General features: G+C 46.3%; 1 protein-coding gene across 7 annotated transcripts in view; it reads right to left on the reverse strand.

The window, feature by feature from the left end:
- Positions 1-1,011: 1,011 nt before the first annotated feature.
- Positions 1,012-16,007, reverse strand: part of LOC137352993 (serine/threonine-protein kinase PAK 4-like) — a 135,882-nt gene continuing 120,886 nt past the window's right edge. For all 7 annotated transcript variants that reach the window (XM_068018861.1, XM_068018859.1, XM_068018860.1 and 4 more), the window contains 6 exons: positions 12,182-12,631; positions 8,835-8,968; positions 7,790-7,916; positions 5,756-5,881; positions 4,678-4,812; positions 1,012-3,371 (listed from right to left, as the gene is read on the reverse strand). In XM_068018861.1, coding sequence (XP_067874962.1) covers positions 3,216-3,371; positions 4,678-4,812; positions 5,756-5,881; positions 7,790-7,916; positions 8,835-8,968; positions 12,182-12,631 — 1,128 coding nt within the window. In that variant the 3' untranslated portion in view covers positions 1,012-3,215. The remainder of the gene's footprint in view (positions 3,372-4,677; positions 4,813-5,755; positions 5,882-7,789; positions 7,917-8,834; positions 8,969-12,181; positions 12,632-16,007) is intronic.

Raw genomic sequence — 16,007 nt, forward strand, 5'->3', positions numbered from 1 at the left:
TTCACTTAGGTCTCTTCATTAAAAAAAAATGCTCATCTCCATTACCCTGTGCCCCAGAGAGAGTGCAGTTCTATTAACGGGAACCGAGGATTAAGTCCTTAGTTGGAATGTTCTCCATCTGATTATCCTCCACATTGGGTGTATAACTACCAAGGGATAAATCAGAGAAATTTCTGCCACTGGGTGTGCTGGGGCTAAAAATGTTAGGTTTATATAACATGTCTGGAAATGTTTTCCTTGTAATAGGGGAGGGGAATGGTTAGATAAAAAGGTTCAGAATCATTCAATAAGACTCGTATTTATGTAGAGCATCGACAAGTTGCTCAGGAGTTCTAAATTGTCTCACCTTCAATGAATTACTTGCTTCTGCGCACAAGCTATCTTTTAGAAAGCAAGATCCCATAAACAGGAGTGAGATGAATGACCCAGTGCAGGTTGAGGGAGGAATGTTAGCCAATACAGCACAACTCTCTGCTCAATGTCTCAGCTGACAATGCAGCACTCCCTCAGTATTACACTGGCTTGGGACATGGTGTGTGTGATCGAGTTGTAGAGTAGGTTTTCCAACTTCTTGACCAATGTACTCTAATTTTTTGGTAGTGTGCGGTTGATTCGTTAAAGTCCGTGGGCCCTTTAAAGTTTTTTTGCGCGGCCACACACGTGCAGTAACGTAAAGGTGTCGACTTGCACTTAGCCTGCGCAGAACTTTCAGATTGTTGTGCAGTTTAGAGGGAATATTTCTCTTGACCTTGATGAGAATGCTGGGAATGGAGTCAAATCAAGGAGGAGAGAGAGAGAGCGCGTGAAGGAGAGACAGCGTGAGAGCGCAAGATTGGGGTTGGGAACGTCAGCAGTGGTTTCCCATTTTGATCAGTATTTTATGACAATTCAATGTTACACAAACAAAATCATCTGCACAGACAGACAGAGACAGGCACACACACACAGACACACACAGAGCATGAAATACTTTTAAGGAGACAGAAAACTCCAAGTAAAATGGTTTTCTAATCTGTAATTAGAAAATTAAAAAACCTATAAGTTCACCCTCTTGGCACAATTGAAAAACACTTTTTAAACAGTAAATCTCATTGTAAAGTAGCTACTCAAGAAAATAAGTTGCTGCATTCTCAAAAAAAATACTGTATTGTGTTACAAAAAAATTACAATATAAATATCCTTAAACAAAACCAGGCAAAGCCATTCAGTAGTCACTCCATCCATCCATACTGATAATGAAGCTGCATGCCGACACTGGCTCAAACACACTTCTCAAGGACACTTCTGCAATGAGCTGTTGGGATATTGAATTTGGGGCAACTTTTCTATTTCAGTTGACTTTTACATCGAACACAGATTAGTCTTCCAGGTTTTCAAACCAATTGTTCACGCACTAGCCTTTTGATATTTTTTAACTTGCAGTGCATTTTACTGCCCAGTTAAATCTCCACAGATATCTAAAGCTGGGAAATGTCAGGACCAGCTCCTGGAGGGACAGATCAGGTATGGAATCAGTCTGATTTCTCCTAACCCCAACACCATGAATTGTAGTCAGTACTGAATGCTGTTATTGGTGAGTTCTGGCCACTGGGCCATTCTCTTGTACTGACTGCTAATTCAATCGGAAAAGAATGATCTCAGGAGTGTCACATCCGCCAAGAACTGTTCAGCACTTCACCAATGAAGAGGCCAAAAAAAAGGGTACTCTCAAAAGGGACATAAACTACCTGGTGGGAAATTCATGCTAAAAAGATCCCCCTCCATATTAACCTTGAACCTATTTTGTAACCTTCACAGCAGCAATGCTAACAGCAATAATGGCTGGAAGAAGAACGGGAGCTATTTCTACCACATAGCTGTATTTAACGGAGGTCTTCAAAGACTTTTTAATGGAAGCATGTTACCTGGATGTCAGGATATTAAGGGCTAATGGGGATTCCTCGATAAACAGCCTCGAATTCACACTTTGTGTTAGCTATCACCCTCTCTGAATGTGCAGCCTTTAAGTTTGAAGTCACACCCACTGCCCTTCATTGCTAAAAATGTATAAGTAAGCAAAGTAAACCATGCTTAACGGAAATAATTTCCCTCAGCTAATCCTTCTGACCTGCATATGAAAAGTGCATTAGTAACTCCTTATACTTGGCAAGATTATACTGAGGAAAATAGGCCTTATATTATAGTGTTTTACAACTTTTTTCTGTTTAAGATGAAACAACAAAGAAACAATTTATTTAAACTAAAAGCCAAGATATTCCAGCATTGGGATATTCTTGTAGGTGAAATACAAGCTGACACAATGTGGATCAGTCCCCGGTGGATACGTACTACACAGATGGGCCCCACCTACCTGCCCCACTTCACGGGTCTACAGTTAGTGTCCTCTTTTACTAAACTAGGGTGCATAGTGCTGAATAACATACAGTGCTCAGTATTACATGAATGCTGTCGCCCAGATTTAACATGCCTGATCTGATTTCAGGGTGTTGGCACTTGCAATGTCAGCAGTGGCAATGAATAAAGCATGTAATGGAATCACCTGAACTTCAGGCCAGTCCTTCTCTCTGCATAACTGGCTGTAACTGTGCACGTATTCCCTACTTTTTCCCCTAAACTGACCTACTGGTAAAATAAACATGCATGACTCGTCTCCAGGTCCAATGCGTGTGCATCGTTGCTCTCGGCCCTCCAATATCCCAGCATTCTTTGCCAAGTCAAAGGTCAGATCATCATTTACAAGTAGCAACCCCCCCCCCCCAGATGCATGCTCCATACTGGTACAGCCGCTACATCTAACAGTGTTTAAAATCCAATCATGTTTGGAGGAAGTAGTCAATTCCAGTGTAGATCCTCTTAGTTGTTGTGTACAAACTACATTAATCAACTCTTTAACAGTCTTTTCAAGTTACATGTTATAAATCAAATGAAAAAGTCTTGCTGTTCAGTAGTACTTATATTCCTTTGTGGTTCTGCCCCCTTGGAAACAGTAGTGTCAAAGTTCAGAGTCAGAAGATCCAGTTGAAACAGGTGGTTGCCAAGGCAACAATTAACCACAGGTAGAAAGACATATTTCTCAGGCCCACTGATTGAACAGGAAATGACCCCGTTCTCGTAAATGCCAAATGATTTATTTATGAGATATACGCTTCAAAGTTTTAAAATCACAGATTCTTTTGTCACCTTCTGTTGCATCTAGCAACATGCGAACTATTAGCTCACTTTATCCGATTTGCTCTCATCAGTAGTACAATGCAGGACGGAAGTCCAGCCTTGCTCAGGAAGGGGTGTTTCAGTAACTCTGTTGCCATTGCCCTCTGGGAGGGGTCCCGTACCAACAGTCGGTCCAGGAAGCCTTTTAGTAAAGGAGAAACCTACAAGAGAAAGGAGGAACAGTCTTCAGAGAAAGAAACATCAGGGAACAGTAGCATTGTGGTTAGCTTGCTGGACTAGTAATCCAGAGGCTTGGACTACTGATCCAGAGACAGGAGTTCAAATACCACCATGACAGCTGGGGTATTTAAATTCAGCTAATTAAATAAATCTGGAATGAAAAGCTGGTATTAATGGTAACCATATGACTACTGGATTATCGTAACAACTCACCAGGTTCACTAATGCCCTTTAGGGAAGGAAATCTGCCATCCTTACCCGGTCTGGCCGACATGTGACTCCACATATTCTAGACATTAATACCTATACACAGTGATGATTACCTAAAAGCTGAAGGGGGAGGCAGGAGTCACAATCCAATCTTTGGGCCAGGCTGTGAAAACCTCTGAGACTCTGCCCCACATTTTGAACTGAATTATTTCCCTAAACCTTCTCTCTCTCTCCTCTTTTAAGATGCTCTTTAAAACCTATCTCTTTGGCCAAGCTTTTGGTCACCTAATCTATTGCGGCTCAGTGCCAATTTTATCTCATAATGCTCCTATGCAGCACCGTGGGGCATTTTATTACATTAACGGTGCTATATAAATGCAAGTTGTTGAATGTATTCATTCCAAGAAAATAAGGAGGAGAATTTCTAAACTGCATTTCTTAATTTACACAAGGCTACAAAGACTGAAAATTTAAAATCTATTATTCTTGCAAAATATTTCCACCCTTAATATGCTGCATGTTTTTTTTGGCCAGGCACACCCTTCTTCTGGGGCCAATGGATAAACTTGTGGATCAGCATTCTCTAACTTGTTCAGGCGAGGGAAAATGCAACAAAGGTTAATCGTGATCTGGTTCTGTGTCTGATGCAATCAACTCAACGTGGGCTCGATGTTGGCCAATTGGATGAATTGAAGCAAGCTTTGCAGACACAGATTTTCATCAGGGGGAAGTTTTGATCGTTTTGGAGTGAGAGCGGAATTAGCGAAACAGAAAAAAATAAAGATTTCAAACTTTTAAGATAAAAGTGATTAGATTAGATTACATTAGTAAAACATATCTTGATTTAAGTTCCAGAGTTTAAAATGTATAAAAACAATCAATCCCGGAAGACAGAAATTTCTCTGGAACTGTTGGCAGTGTAAAGCTTAATAACAAATTCTTGTCATTGCATAATTCACTGAAGCGATGAGGACACAGAACCTACTTTCTTGGAGGGTGTTGCTGGATTGTCACAATTTTCTAAAACACTCCAGTCCTCAATGGACTGAATAAAGCTCTTGAATTAATATATCTTACCTTCTGACCGTTCTTCAATTTGGGGGGAAGATTGTCCCGTATCATTTTCATGGCCTTAAGTGGAGGTTCATTGAAATATGGAGGTTCCCCATCAACCATCTCTATTACCATGATACCCAGAGACCAGATATCCACCTGGAAATGAAGGAAGAACCATGAGTTACCAAGGTTCGTCACAGAGGTGAACAGCACTTAAACCCTTTTCACCGTCCTTCCTGCAGCTAACAAAGCTTCTAGCGAGAAAACTATAGAAATCATTCAAAATGTTTTCAGAACATGAGACAGCAATGCCGTTATTTGCTGAACATAACAGTGTAACCATTTTCAGTATGAGTTAAGGTTTAAAAACAAAAATATTCTTCGCTTCCTCCTCAATGACCCAGTATTTCTCTCAGAATTTCTGACAAGAGTAACAAAAGAAAATTCAATTCTCATCATTTTATATCAAAGGAATGTTTTACTCCAAGAACTGTTTAACTTGAAGCTCAAACTTAGCTCAGCTTTAGGCACAATGCCCATTACAAATTCAGTATTAGTGCAGGCATTACCTTAAGTTTGAAGACTGCAATTCTTCCATGCCCTTGTGGAAGCACGGGCTCATATGTGGATGCGGCTGCGCAGCAACATAGCCTCAGTCAAGTGGCTGTTCTTCATGTGCAAGACCAGAGGGTCAGCATAACTATTCGACTGTACAGAGCATCGCCAAATCCATGCTCACTGACATCCACAGTTTGCAGCAGGAGTTGCAGCCATGACTGATTCTTCCTTTAGGGGCACTGAGGTTAACAGCGCTCAAGCTATGATTGGTCTAACTCAGCAGAGACCAGGATCAAATCTGGGTGATATTGGTCTATATAGCTCGTTGCCATGGTACGTGGTTCATCTACTCATTGAGGCACTGTTGAGGCCTGGGACTTGCTTCTCAGTATCAGGTTTATATAGGCAAATTTCAATTTCAGCCAATATGTATATGGTTGGTTTCCTTAAGGATACTTGTCAAACCCACTTGCACTGCACTTTTGCATAATCTAATGGACCGATCACTTCCCAATAAGGAAAAACAGACTGGTTTAGTTACCTCTGGTCCATATGGCAACCGAGAGATCAACTCTGGTGCCATCCAGTAGGGAGTGCCCACCAGTGACTTGCGCCTCGGTACATCTTTCGATACCTGGGCACAGAACCCAAAGTCTGAAAGCTTCACCTTAAGAAAGACATACACAGAATGAAAGTCAGTCCGCAAAGGCAACAACTCTTGAATACTCTGCTTTGAAACCTCAATCACATTGTAATTGCCCTTATTATATGGGTGGGGTGATTCCTTTTAGCAAGAAAGTCAGTGCATCTTTGTGTACCTTCTAACATTTTACACCAAGTTATTACCAGAGAAATTACACCTCTTAAAACCTCATGTTTCTTTTTATTCCCCCCATTGCCCCCACTCCAATGTTCTCTCTTTCCCTTGCTAGCATACATTTGTCTCCATGGAAACCACCCATCAGGGAGCCCGATCCTGCCCTGACCCACAGTGAATGTGCACAAACATCCCAGGTGGGTCAACACACAGCAAGCAAACCCAGGGAGCACTGAAACCCAGTGTACCAGCTTTATCGCCCAGTGCATGGCGAGCAGCTAACCTAGGGCAGGCTGGCAACTGTGCTACACAGTTCAGCTCAGCTCTACACGGCTGTGCATTTACCAACTTAGGCACAGTGAGTCAGGCTCACATTTGAATCCAATATTGGAAACTGACTGTTGGCTGGTTTCACAGTCCTTTATAAATGCAAAAACGTGAATGCTCAAAATGCTGGAAGATTACCACTTAAGTTAATGGAAAAGGTTACACCACTGGATTAATTGTTTCAGGATTAAAAACATCTAAATATTAACAAAACAAAAAAAAAAATTCAAATTCATATCCCTGCAATTTCAAACATGGCAGATTTCCAATCTCCTTCAGAATGGGCAATACCGAGAGATTCAGCTTTGCTACACTGCTGTGTGCAGTACCTTATGTGGCCAGAAAGGGGCAATTCCTACCTACAAGATGAGAGTTTTATTCAGCATTAAGGACACCATGATTTTATATATTTATTAATGACAGGAATTCAGGGTTTCTTTTACCAACACTGATTTTACCTCTTAATAACTGCAACTAAAAGGGAAGATGACAGCTGGATCAGAGAGAACATCTGTAAACAAGCAAGGAGTGGTTTGGGGGAGAAATAACTTTTTGGACTATCAGTGGTTCAGGGAACTGCCTCTTGTTCCATATGGCTCCCGGCAGTCATAATCTCTCCCAGATTTGTAGAGAATCTTGGAGGCTGAGGTCAATGCCTTGTGGACAATTGGAGATGGATTTCCTGCTGTGTCTTTTCCTCACTGCAGTGGGCACAGCAACTGGCAAGATCCATCTACTGGCAAATCGAGAAGGTAAGACAGCCCATGCAAACAGGAGAGCAAGAGCAAGCATGTATGGGAGACAGCAAGCACAGCAGGCAGAGAGTGGGAGAACACAGTCGAGAAAAAAGCAAATGAGAGAGGAAGACGGCAGATTTCAGCACCAAGAATGATTAATTTCAGTCGTATAGTATCGAGAAAAAGGGGCAACGCAGAGAGAAATTCCTGCTGGTAAAGTGCATGTACATACAACTGGATGAGGATAGGACTGACTTCGTTCATAATCAAACAGGCTGCCCACACTCTGATTAGGCTCCTGCATCAAGGATGAACATTTCTGGTGAGTTACTGAAGATCAGCCAGCACCCCTCCTCCATGAACATTTTAGCTGGGTTGGGCGGGGTTTGGGGGTGCAGGGGTGAAACAATCAAGACATGTCAATATGGTGGGGGAGTGAGTGTGGGATAAACGACTGGTCATTTAAAAAAAGTAGATACAACTTCAGCCCTACTACCTTGGTCCTACTCATTCTATTGCATGCATTTTGTGTAGGATAAACATGTTTTACAGGGGGCCACACTAGCAGTAACACAGATAGTGGGGCGAATCCCAAACACTGCTTAAAAAATTCTGCAAGGACATCATTTTACATTCAGCCATCTATTGCTTCCAGCCCTGCCCATGGAACCTAATTAATGGGCATCACACGTACCCTTCCGTCATGTGTTAAGAGGATGGAGTCACTCTTGATGTCTCTGTGGATCACCCCCTGTGCGTGCAGGACAGCCAGCCCCTTCAGAACAGACAGGCAGACAGTTGCTATCTGTTCCTCATTCATCCTGCAGTACAGTATTTAACATTCATTATCAGGTAATTGCTGCCTGTAATCTCTGCAAGATTTGTGGCATCGTCAAGAGGAAGATACTCTGTGCCAATTACTTTTTTTTGTTGCGATAACAAGATAAGAAACATTGCAAAAAAGTTGTTGCAGGAAAAATTTTACAATAAAGAACTTATACCAAGTATTTTGTTCAAGTGGAAAAGACTAAAATTTTACCAAAAGAACACATCCTTGTACTTACTCAGAACTGAATTCAGTAGCGAAATGCACTTTTAAAATAAATGGAATAATTTTATCTTAAAGTGTCCAGTTAGACTCGTTAATGTGCAATTTGTTTTCTTGCTATCTGGTGTTCGTATTTATTGAGCATGTTAACATATCAAAGTGTTTCAATATTCTAGAGTGCAGTGACTAATTATGCTGTGTGTATGATTTTTTAAAAATTTAGGCTCTACAGACTCCTCCACTGCCCTCCTCCTTTCATAGAATCATACAGCACAGGAGCTGCGAATTGGCCTATCTCGGCTATGCCGACTCTGAACCAGTCTCTTTCTTTCCTCATAGCCCTGCAAATTTTCCCTTTTAAACACTCTATTCAATTCTCTTTTGAAAGTTACTATTGAAGCTGCTTTCAGGCAGTCATTCCCTGAGCTAGGGACCAGCTCAGCTGAGGGCAGCTAGCCTGCTGTCCACGTCATTCAAATAGCTGCTTGGGGGTGTGCAGGATGACCTTCTCCTCCCTCTGTGATAGTGACTCCCCAAAGCAAATAATCAGGAGCCCGGGTGCCGTGAGGGATCACAGAAGCGAGTTGCTATTGCACCACAATGCGTGCGACATATTATCATCTGAGAGTGCATGTTGACTGGTCATGCTTTAAATGTCTTGTCAGTGCTCACTCCAGGGAGTGATCCATACCTGGTATGCGTTACAATGTCAGTAAGTGCCCCTCCTTCCAGGAATTCCATCACCACCCACAACTCATCATCCACCAGATAACTATTATACATTTCCACCACATTTTCATGATGGTAGTCTCGCATTATCACAACCTGCACAGAAACAAAAGGAAGACATACCACTGACTTACTCTAGGGATTACATTTTCAGATTTCACACAGAGAGCTCAGCTATAATCTAAAGAGACCATCTCTCCCATCAAGATTTATGGGTCATAAAACATTTTATATATTGCTATAGTTACACAGATGGCAGTACAATCCTCAATCTATTTCAGAGCAGCCCTGCTTCCATCCTGCAGCTTTAATCAGACAAATGCAGCATTTTGCAGCAGACAATTTTTAATCTTGGGTTGAAATATACATCGGTGCAACATATTGTAATATACATCACTTACTAACAACCACAGACAGCACAGTAATGGAATATATGTCCCAGCACCAAGACTACAGTGGCATAGCATTTGTGACATTGGACAGGCAAGAGATCAAATCAGAGCAGGAAAATTTGTGAAATGGAACTGAATAAATCTGGTAATGTCCTTGAGGGAGGGGGATCCCAGTCTGAGCAATGGGTCCTAAAAAATGTACAGCACAGAAACAGCCATTTGGTCCAGCTGGTCAGTGCTGTTGTTTATGCTCCATACGAGCCTCCTCCCACCCCACTTCATCTACTTGTACATGTTTATCTAACTTCCTCTTAAATGTATCTATGTTACTCAACTGCTCCTTGTGGTAGCGAGTTCCACATTCTAACCATTCTCTAGGTAAGGAGGTTTTCCCTGAATTCCTCATTCTTAATGCCCTCTGAAGTGGCCTTGCAAGCTATTCAATTGCTAAATATGTACTACAAAGCACCAGCACCACAGGATTGTAATAAACATAGAGGCAAGCCACTTCCTAATAACCGAGGCACTGCTCAAAGAGAGACAGTGAGAGAAAGAGAGATATATGGAGGAAAGTAAATCATTAGCCAGGGTCCTCAGTCCCATTCTATTAAATGGGATGATTGGGCATAGGTGTGATGCCGTCAGCAGTCAAATAGCCTTGAACGCAGTGAGGAACTTACCTCCGGACTCCCCAATGTTCGTCCACTATCTACAAGGCACAGGTCAGCAGCCTGATGGAATACTCTCGGTTTTCCTGGATAAATGCAGCTCTAACAACACTCAAGAAGCTCACCACCATCCAGGACAAAGCAGCCTGGATTGCACCCCATCCACCACCTTAAAGATTCACTCCCTCCATCACCGACACACAGTGGCAGTAGCGTTTACCATCTACAAGATGCACTGCAGCAACTTGCCAAGACTCCTTTGACAGCACCTTCCAAACCTGTGACCTCTACCATATGGAAGGACAAGAGCAGCAGACACATGGGAACACCACCACCTGCAAGTTCCCCTCCAAGTAACCCACCATCCTGACTTGGAAATATATCACCATTCCATGACTGTCACCGGGTCAAAATCCTGAAACTCCCTCCCTAGCAGCATTGTGAGTGCACCTACACAACATGGACTGCAGTGGTTCAAGACTCACCACCACCTTCTCAAAGGCAACTAGGGATGGGCAATAAATGCTGGCCTTGCCAGCGATGCCCACATCCCATGAATGAATTAAAAAGAAACTTAGTCAGGGTGCTGGCCATGTGGCACCTGTGCAACTGTTCACCAGTAACCTTCGGGAAAAGTCTGTGTCGAGTGGGGTCTGATCTGCTATCCACTGCTACAGTTTTACACTGGGTATAAACAGCTAATGTGCACACACCTACCATGGTATCAGTAATAGTCTTACCAAGTAAACACCAGACACACCATAAGTGCATCTATCAGTCAGAAACTCCAAAGTGACTGCAAAACAAATGCTGAACCCAGCCTTGGGTCTTTTCGACTCCATTTACGGTTATTTTTAAAAAATAAACACTCAACCCTACAGTTCAAATGCCCACAGGGCTGCCATTTCTTATGAAGCTGGTTCCTCTTGTGCCAATGCAGTCCCAGAACTGGCCCCCATGATGATGTTCATTAACGTCTGAGCCTGAATACCACACACTCATCAGATAAAGTTCACAACGGTGCCAAAAGCAATTAACATAGAACCACTCCAACTCCCCTTTATATGTAAGACACATCCTCTGAATGGGAGGAAATTACTTCACTGCTCTGACTCAGTATATTTCAGGATAACTCCCCCTCCAAACCCCCAGTGGCTCAGCTGGTAAATATACTGATCAAAAGCAGAACTAAATCAGGCAGCAGGAATATTCCAGCTTTAGTTAGTGGTTTGCATTGAGTTTTTAAAAAATTCTTTCATGGGATGTGAGCGTCACAGGCAAGGCCAGTGTTTGTTGCACATCCCTAATTGCCCTTGACAACTGAGTGGCTTGCGAGGCCATTTCAGGGGGCAGTTAAGAGTCAACCACATTGCTGTGGGTCTGGAGTCACATGCAGGCCAGACCAGGTAAGGACAGCAGATTTCCTTCCCTAAAGGACATTAGTGAACCAGATGGGATTTTACAACAATCGATGACAGTTTCATGGTACCATTACGGAGACCAGCTTTCAATTCCAGATCCTTTAATTAACTGAATTTAAATTCCATCAGCTGCTGTGGTGGGATTTGAACCCATGTCCCCAGGGCATTAGCCTCAGCCTCTGTATTAATAGTTCAATGACATTACCACTACACCACCGTCTCCCCTTCAAGTTAAGTTGCCTCAGCCTGGGCATCTTTAAGGAGTGCTGCAACCAGCCTCAGTGTATCTAAACTGGGATGGGGGTGGAGGGAAGCGTGTACTAGCCGCGATCCTTTCTGGCAAGAGTCACTGGATTGCGATCAGAAGAGGGAATACAGGCTGGTACACTCTTCCCTCCTCTGATCGCAATCCAGTGACTCCTGCCAGAAAGTCAGTGAGGATCGACAGGGCTGTGATCCTCCCCCAGTTGAAAGGTCTACAGCCCCTCATCATTAAAACTCCAAAATGGCTATCTGGGGGACACATTTGTTCCAGATCTTGGGACACCTCATCAGCACTGGCAAAAAGAGAGTGCACGTGCGAGAGAAAGAGATAGAGAAAAAGCAGGAGAGAGAAGCCAATTGTACAAACCAGTGCTTTACTGCTATATACGGGCAGGTTTGAGATTAACATGGTGGGTATCAACCATTACCTTTTGATGTCACTTTGCCGTCAAAGGCATGTATGGCCCGTGCTTATTTATATGGAGGTAGCGTTATAATAAGTAGGCTTCAAGTGTGAATAGCCTACAGTTGCCAGTATTAGTAGATCTCAGTGCCCCACATTACCTCATTGAACAGCAGCTCTCGTCTCTGCTGTTTCCGCAGGTCCATTTTCTTCACAGCAACCAACTTTCCCGTGCTCTTCACAGTGGCGATGCAGACAATGCCCGTTGAACCTTCGCCAATCTTAATAAAATTGTCCAGGTATGCTCTCGGGTCACCAGGGTCCACCACCATCTGGAGAGCCGCTCTGAACTGCTGGTGAGATACTCGTTGTGGCTCGCGTTGGGGCGACCTTGATTCCGGTCCCGGGGGCTGTGCTGGGTACGGAGTCTGAGAGTTCGCCTGCGCCATACGTGGCAAGTGTGTGTCAGAGGCATGAGGGACCAAGCCCTGGTGTGCTGGCTCAGGATGGGCTGGTCTATGGTGACCCTGCTGTGCTTTACTTGGGTTATTCTTAGCCGTGTTGGGCCCATTGTGTCGGACATCATGTGGTACCCCCACTCGATGGTCAACCTTAGAAGAAAATTGGGAGAAAAGGGGTTTGTTAGAATTGGTTATGCAAGGAGATGTTCATAGATCCATAGAAAAATTACGGTACAGGAGGCCATTTAGCCCGTCATGTCCGTGCTGGCCCAAAAATACTAGCTGCCTAATCTAATCCCACCCTCCAGCATCTGGTCCGTAGCCTTGCAGGTTACGGCACTTCAGGTGCATGGACCTTTTAAAAGAATTAAGGGTTTCTGCCTTCACTACCATTGCTAGCAGTGAATTCCCGACACTCACCACCCTCTGGGTGAAAAAGTTTTTCCTCATGTTCCCTCTAATCACTTTAAATCTGTGCCCCCTGGTAATTGGCCTTTCCGCTAGGGGAAATCAGGTCCTTCCTGTCTAGTCTATCTAGGCCCCTCATAATTTTGTACACCTCTAATAAGTCACCCCTCAGCCTCCTCTGTTCTAAGGAAAACAACCCTAGCCAATCCAATCTTTCCTCAAAGCTGCAACTTTCAAGCTCTGGCAACATTCTTGTAAATCTCCTCTGTACTCTCTCCAGAGCAATTATGTCCTTCCTGTAATGTGGTGACCAGAACTGTACACAATACTCCAGCTGTGGCAGAATTAGCATTTTATACAGTTCCAGCATTACATCCCTGCTTTTGTATTCTGTACCTCGGCCAATAAAGGAAAACATTCCATATGCTTTCTTCACCACTCTGTCTACCTGTTCTGCCACCTTCAGGGACCTGTAGACATGCACTCCAAGGTCTCTCACTTCTACCCCTCTCAATATCCTCCTGTTTATTGCGTATTCCCTTGCTTTATTTGCCCTCCCCAAATGCATTACCTCACACTTCTCTGGATTGAATTCCATTTGCCACTTTTCGACCCACTCAACCAAACCATTGATATCATTCTGGAGTCTACAGCTATCCTCTTCACAATCAACTACACGGCCAATTTTTGTGTCATCAGCAAATTTCCCAATCACGCCTCCCACATTTAAGTCCAAATCATTAACATATATCACAAACAGCAAGGGACCCAACACTGAGGCCTGTGGAATGCCAGAGCGAGCGACAGAGAGAGAGAGAGAGCGAGCGAGCGACAGAGAGAGAGAGAGAGCGAGCGAGCGACAGAGAGAGAGAGAGAGCGAGCGAGCGACAGAGAGAGAGAGAGAGCGAGCGAGCGACAGAGAGAGAGAGCGAGCGAGCGACAGAGAGAGAGAGCGAGCGAGCGACAGAGAGAGAGAGCGAGCGAGCGACAGAGAGAGAGAGCGAGCGAGCGACAGAGAGAGAGAGCGAGCGAGCGACAGAGAGAGAGAGCGAGCGAGCGACAGAGAGAGAGAGCGAGCGAGCGACAGAGAGAGAGAGCGAGCGAGCGACAGAGAGAGAGAGCGAGCGAGCGAGCGACAGAGAGAGAGAGCGAGCGAGCGAGCGACAGAGAGAGAGAGCGAGCGAGCGAGCGACAGAGAGAGAGAGCGAGCGAGCGAGCGACAGAGAGAGAGAGCGAGCGAGCGAGCGACAGAGAGAGAGAGCGAGCGAGCGAGCGACAGAGAGAGAGAGCGAGCGAGCGAGCGACAGAGAGAGCGAGCGAGCGACAGAGAGAGCGAGCGAGCGAGAGAGAGAGAGAGCGAGCGACAGAGAGAGAGAGCGAGCGACAGAGAGAGAGAGCGAGCGACAGAGAGAGAGAGCGAGCGACAGAGAGAGAGAGCGAGCGACAGAGAGAGAGAGCGAGCGACAGAGAGAGAGAGCGAGCGACAGAGAGAGAGAGCGAGCGACAGAGAGAGAGAGCGAGCGACAGAGAGAGAGAGAGCGAGCGACAGAGAGAGAGAGAGAGCGAGCGACAGAGAGAGAGAGAGCGAGCGACAGAGAGAGAGAGCGAGCGACAGAGAGAGAGAGCGAGCGACAGAGAGAGAGAGCGAGCGACAGAGAGAGCGAGCGAGCGAGCGACAGAGAGAGCGAGCGAGCGAGCGACAGAGAGAGCGAGCGAGCGACAGAGAGAGCGAGCGAGCGACAGAGAGAGCGAGCGAGCGACAGAGAGAGCGAGCGAGCGACAGAGAGAGCGAGCGAGCGACAGAGAGAGCGAGCGAGCGACAGAGAGAGCGAGCGAGCGACAGAGAGAGCGAGCGAGCGACAGAGAGAGAGAGCGAGCGACAGAGAGAGAGCGAGCGACAGAGAGAGCGCGCGAGCGACAGAGAGAGCGCGCGAGCGACAGAGAGAGCGCGCGAGCGACAGAGAGAGCGCGCGAGCGACAGAGAGAGCGCGCGAGAGAGAGCGCGAGAGAGAGAGCGAGAGAGCGCGCGAGAGAGAGAGAGCGCGAGAGAGAGAGAGCGCTGAGAGAGAGAGAGCGCGAGAGAGAGAGAGCGCGAGAGAGAGAGAGCGCGAGAGAGAGAGAGCGCGCGCGAGAGAGAGAGCGCGCGAGAGAGAGCGCGCGAGAGAGAGAGCGCGCGAGAGAGAGAGCGCGAGAGAGAGAGAGCGCGAGAGAGAGAGAGCGCGAGAGAGAGAGAGCGCGAGAGAGAGAGCGCGCGAGAGAGAGAGCGCGCGAGAGAGAGAGAGCGCGAGAGAGAGAGAGCGCGAGAGAGAGAGAGCGCGAGAGAGAGAGAGCGCGAGAGAGAGAGAGCGCGAGAGAGAGAGAGCGCGAGAGAGAGAGAGCGCGAGAGAGAGAGAGCGCGAGAGAGAGAGAGAGCGCGAGAGAGAGAGAGCGCGAGAGAGAGAGAGCGCGAGAGAGAGAGAGCGCGAGAGAGAGAGAGCGCGAGAGAGAGAGAGAGCGCGAGAGAGAGAGAGCGCGAGAGAGAGAGAGCGAGCGAGAGAGCGAGAGCGAGCGAGAGAGCGAGAGCGAGCGAGAGAGCGAGAGCGAGCGAGAGAGCGAGAGCGAGCGAGAGCGCGAGAGCGAGCGAGAGAGCGAGAGAGCGAGAGCGCGAGAGAGAGAGAGCGCGAGAGAGAGAGAGCGCGAGAGAGAGAGAGCGAGCGAGAGAGCGAGAGCGAGCGAGAGAGCGAGAGCGAGCGAGAGAGCGAGAGCGAGCGAGAGAGCGAGAGCGAGCGAGAGAGCGAGAGCGAGCGAGAGAGCGAGAGCGCGAGAGAGCGAGAGCGCGAGAGAGCGAGAGCGCGAGAGAGCGAGAGCGCGAGAGAGCGAGAGAGCGAGAGAGCGAGAGCGAGCGAGAGCGAGCGAGAGAGCGAGAGCGCGAGAGAGCGAGAGCGCGAGAGAGCGAGAGCGCGAGAGAGAGAGAGCGCGAGAGAGAGAGAGCGCGAGAGAGAGAGAGCGCGAGAGAGAGAGAGCGCGAGAGAGAGAGAGCGCGAGAGAGAGAGAGCGCGAGAGAGAGAGAGCGCGAGAGAGAGAGAGCGCGAGAGAGAGAGAGCGCTGAGAGAGAGAGAGGCGCGAGAGAGAGAGAGCG

Source organism: Heterodontus francisci, chromosome 40 (assembly GCF_036365525.1).
Source record: "Heterodontus francisci isolate sHetFra1 chromosome 40, sHetFra1.hap1, whole genome shotgun sequence".
In the NCBI taxonomy this organism is placed as follows: Eukaryota; Metazoa; Chordata; class Chondrichthyes; order Heterodontiformes; family Heterodontidae; genus Heterodontus; species Heterodontus francisci.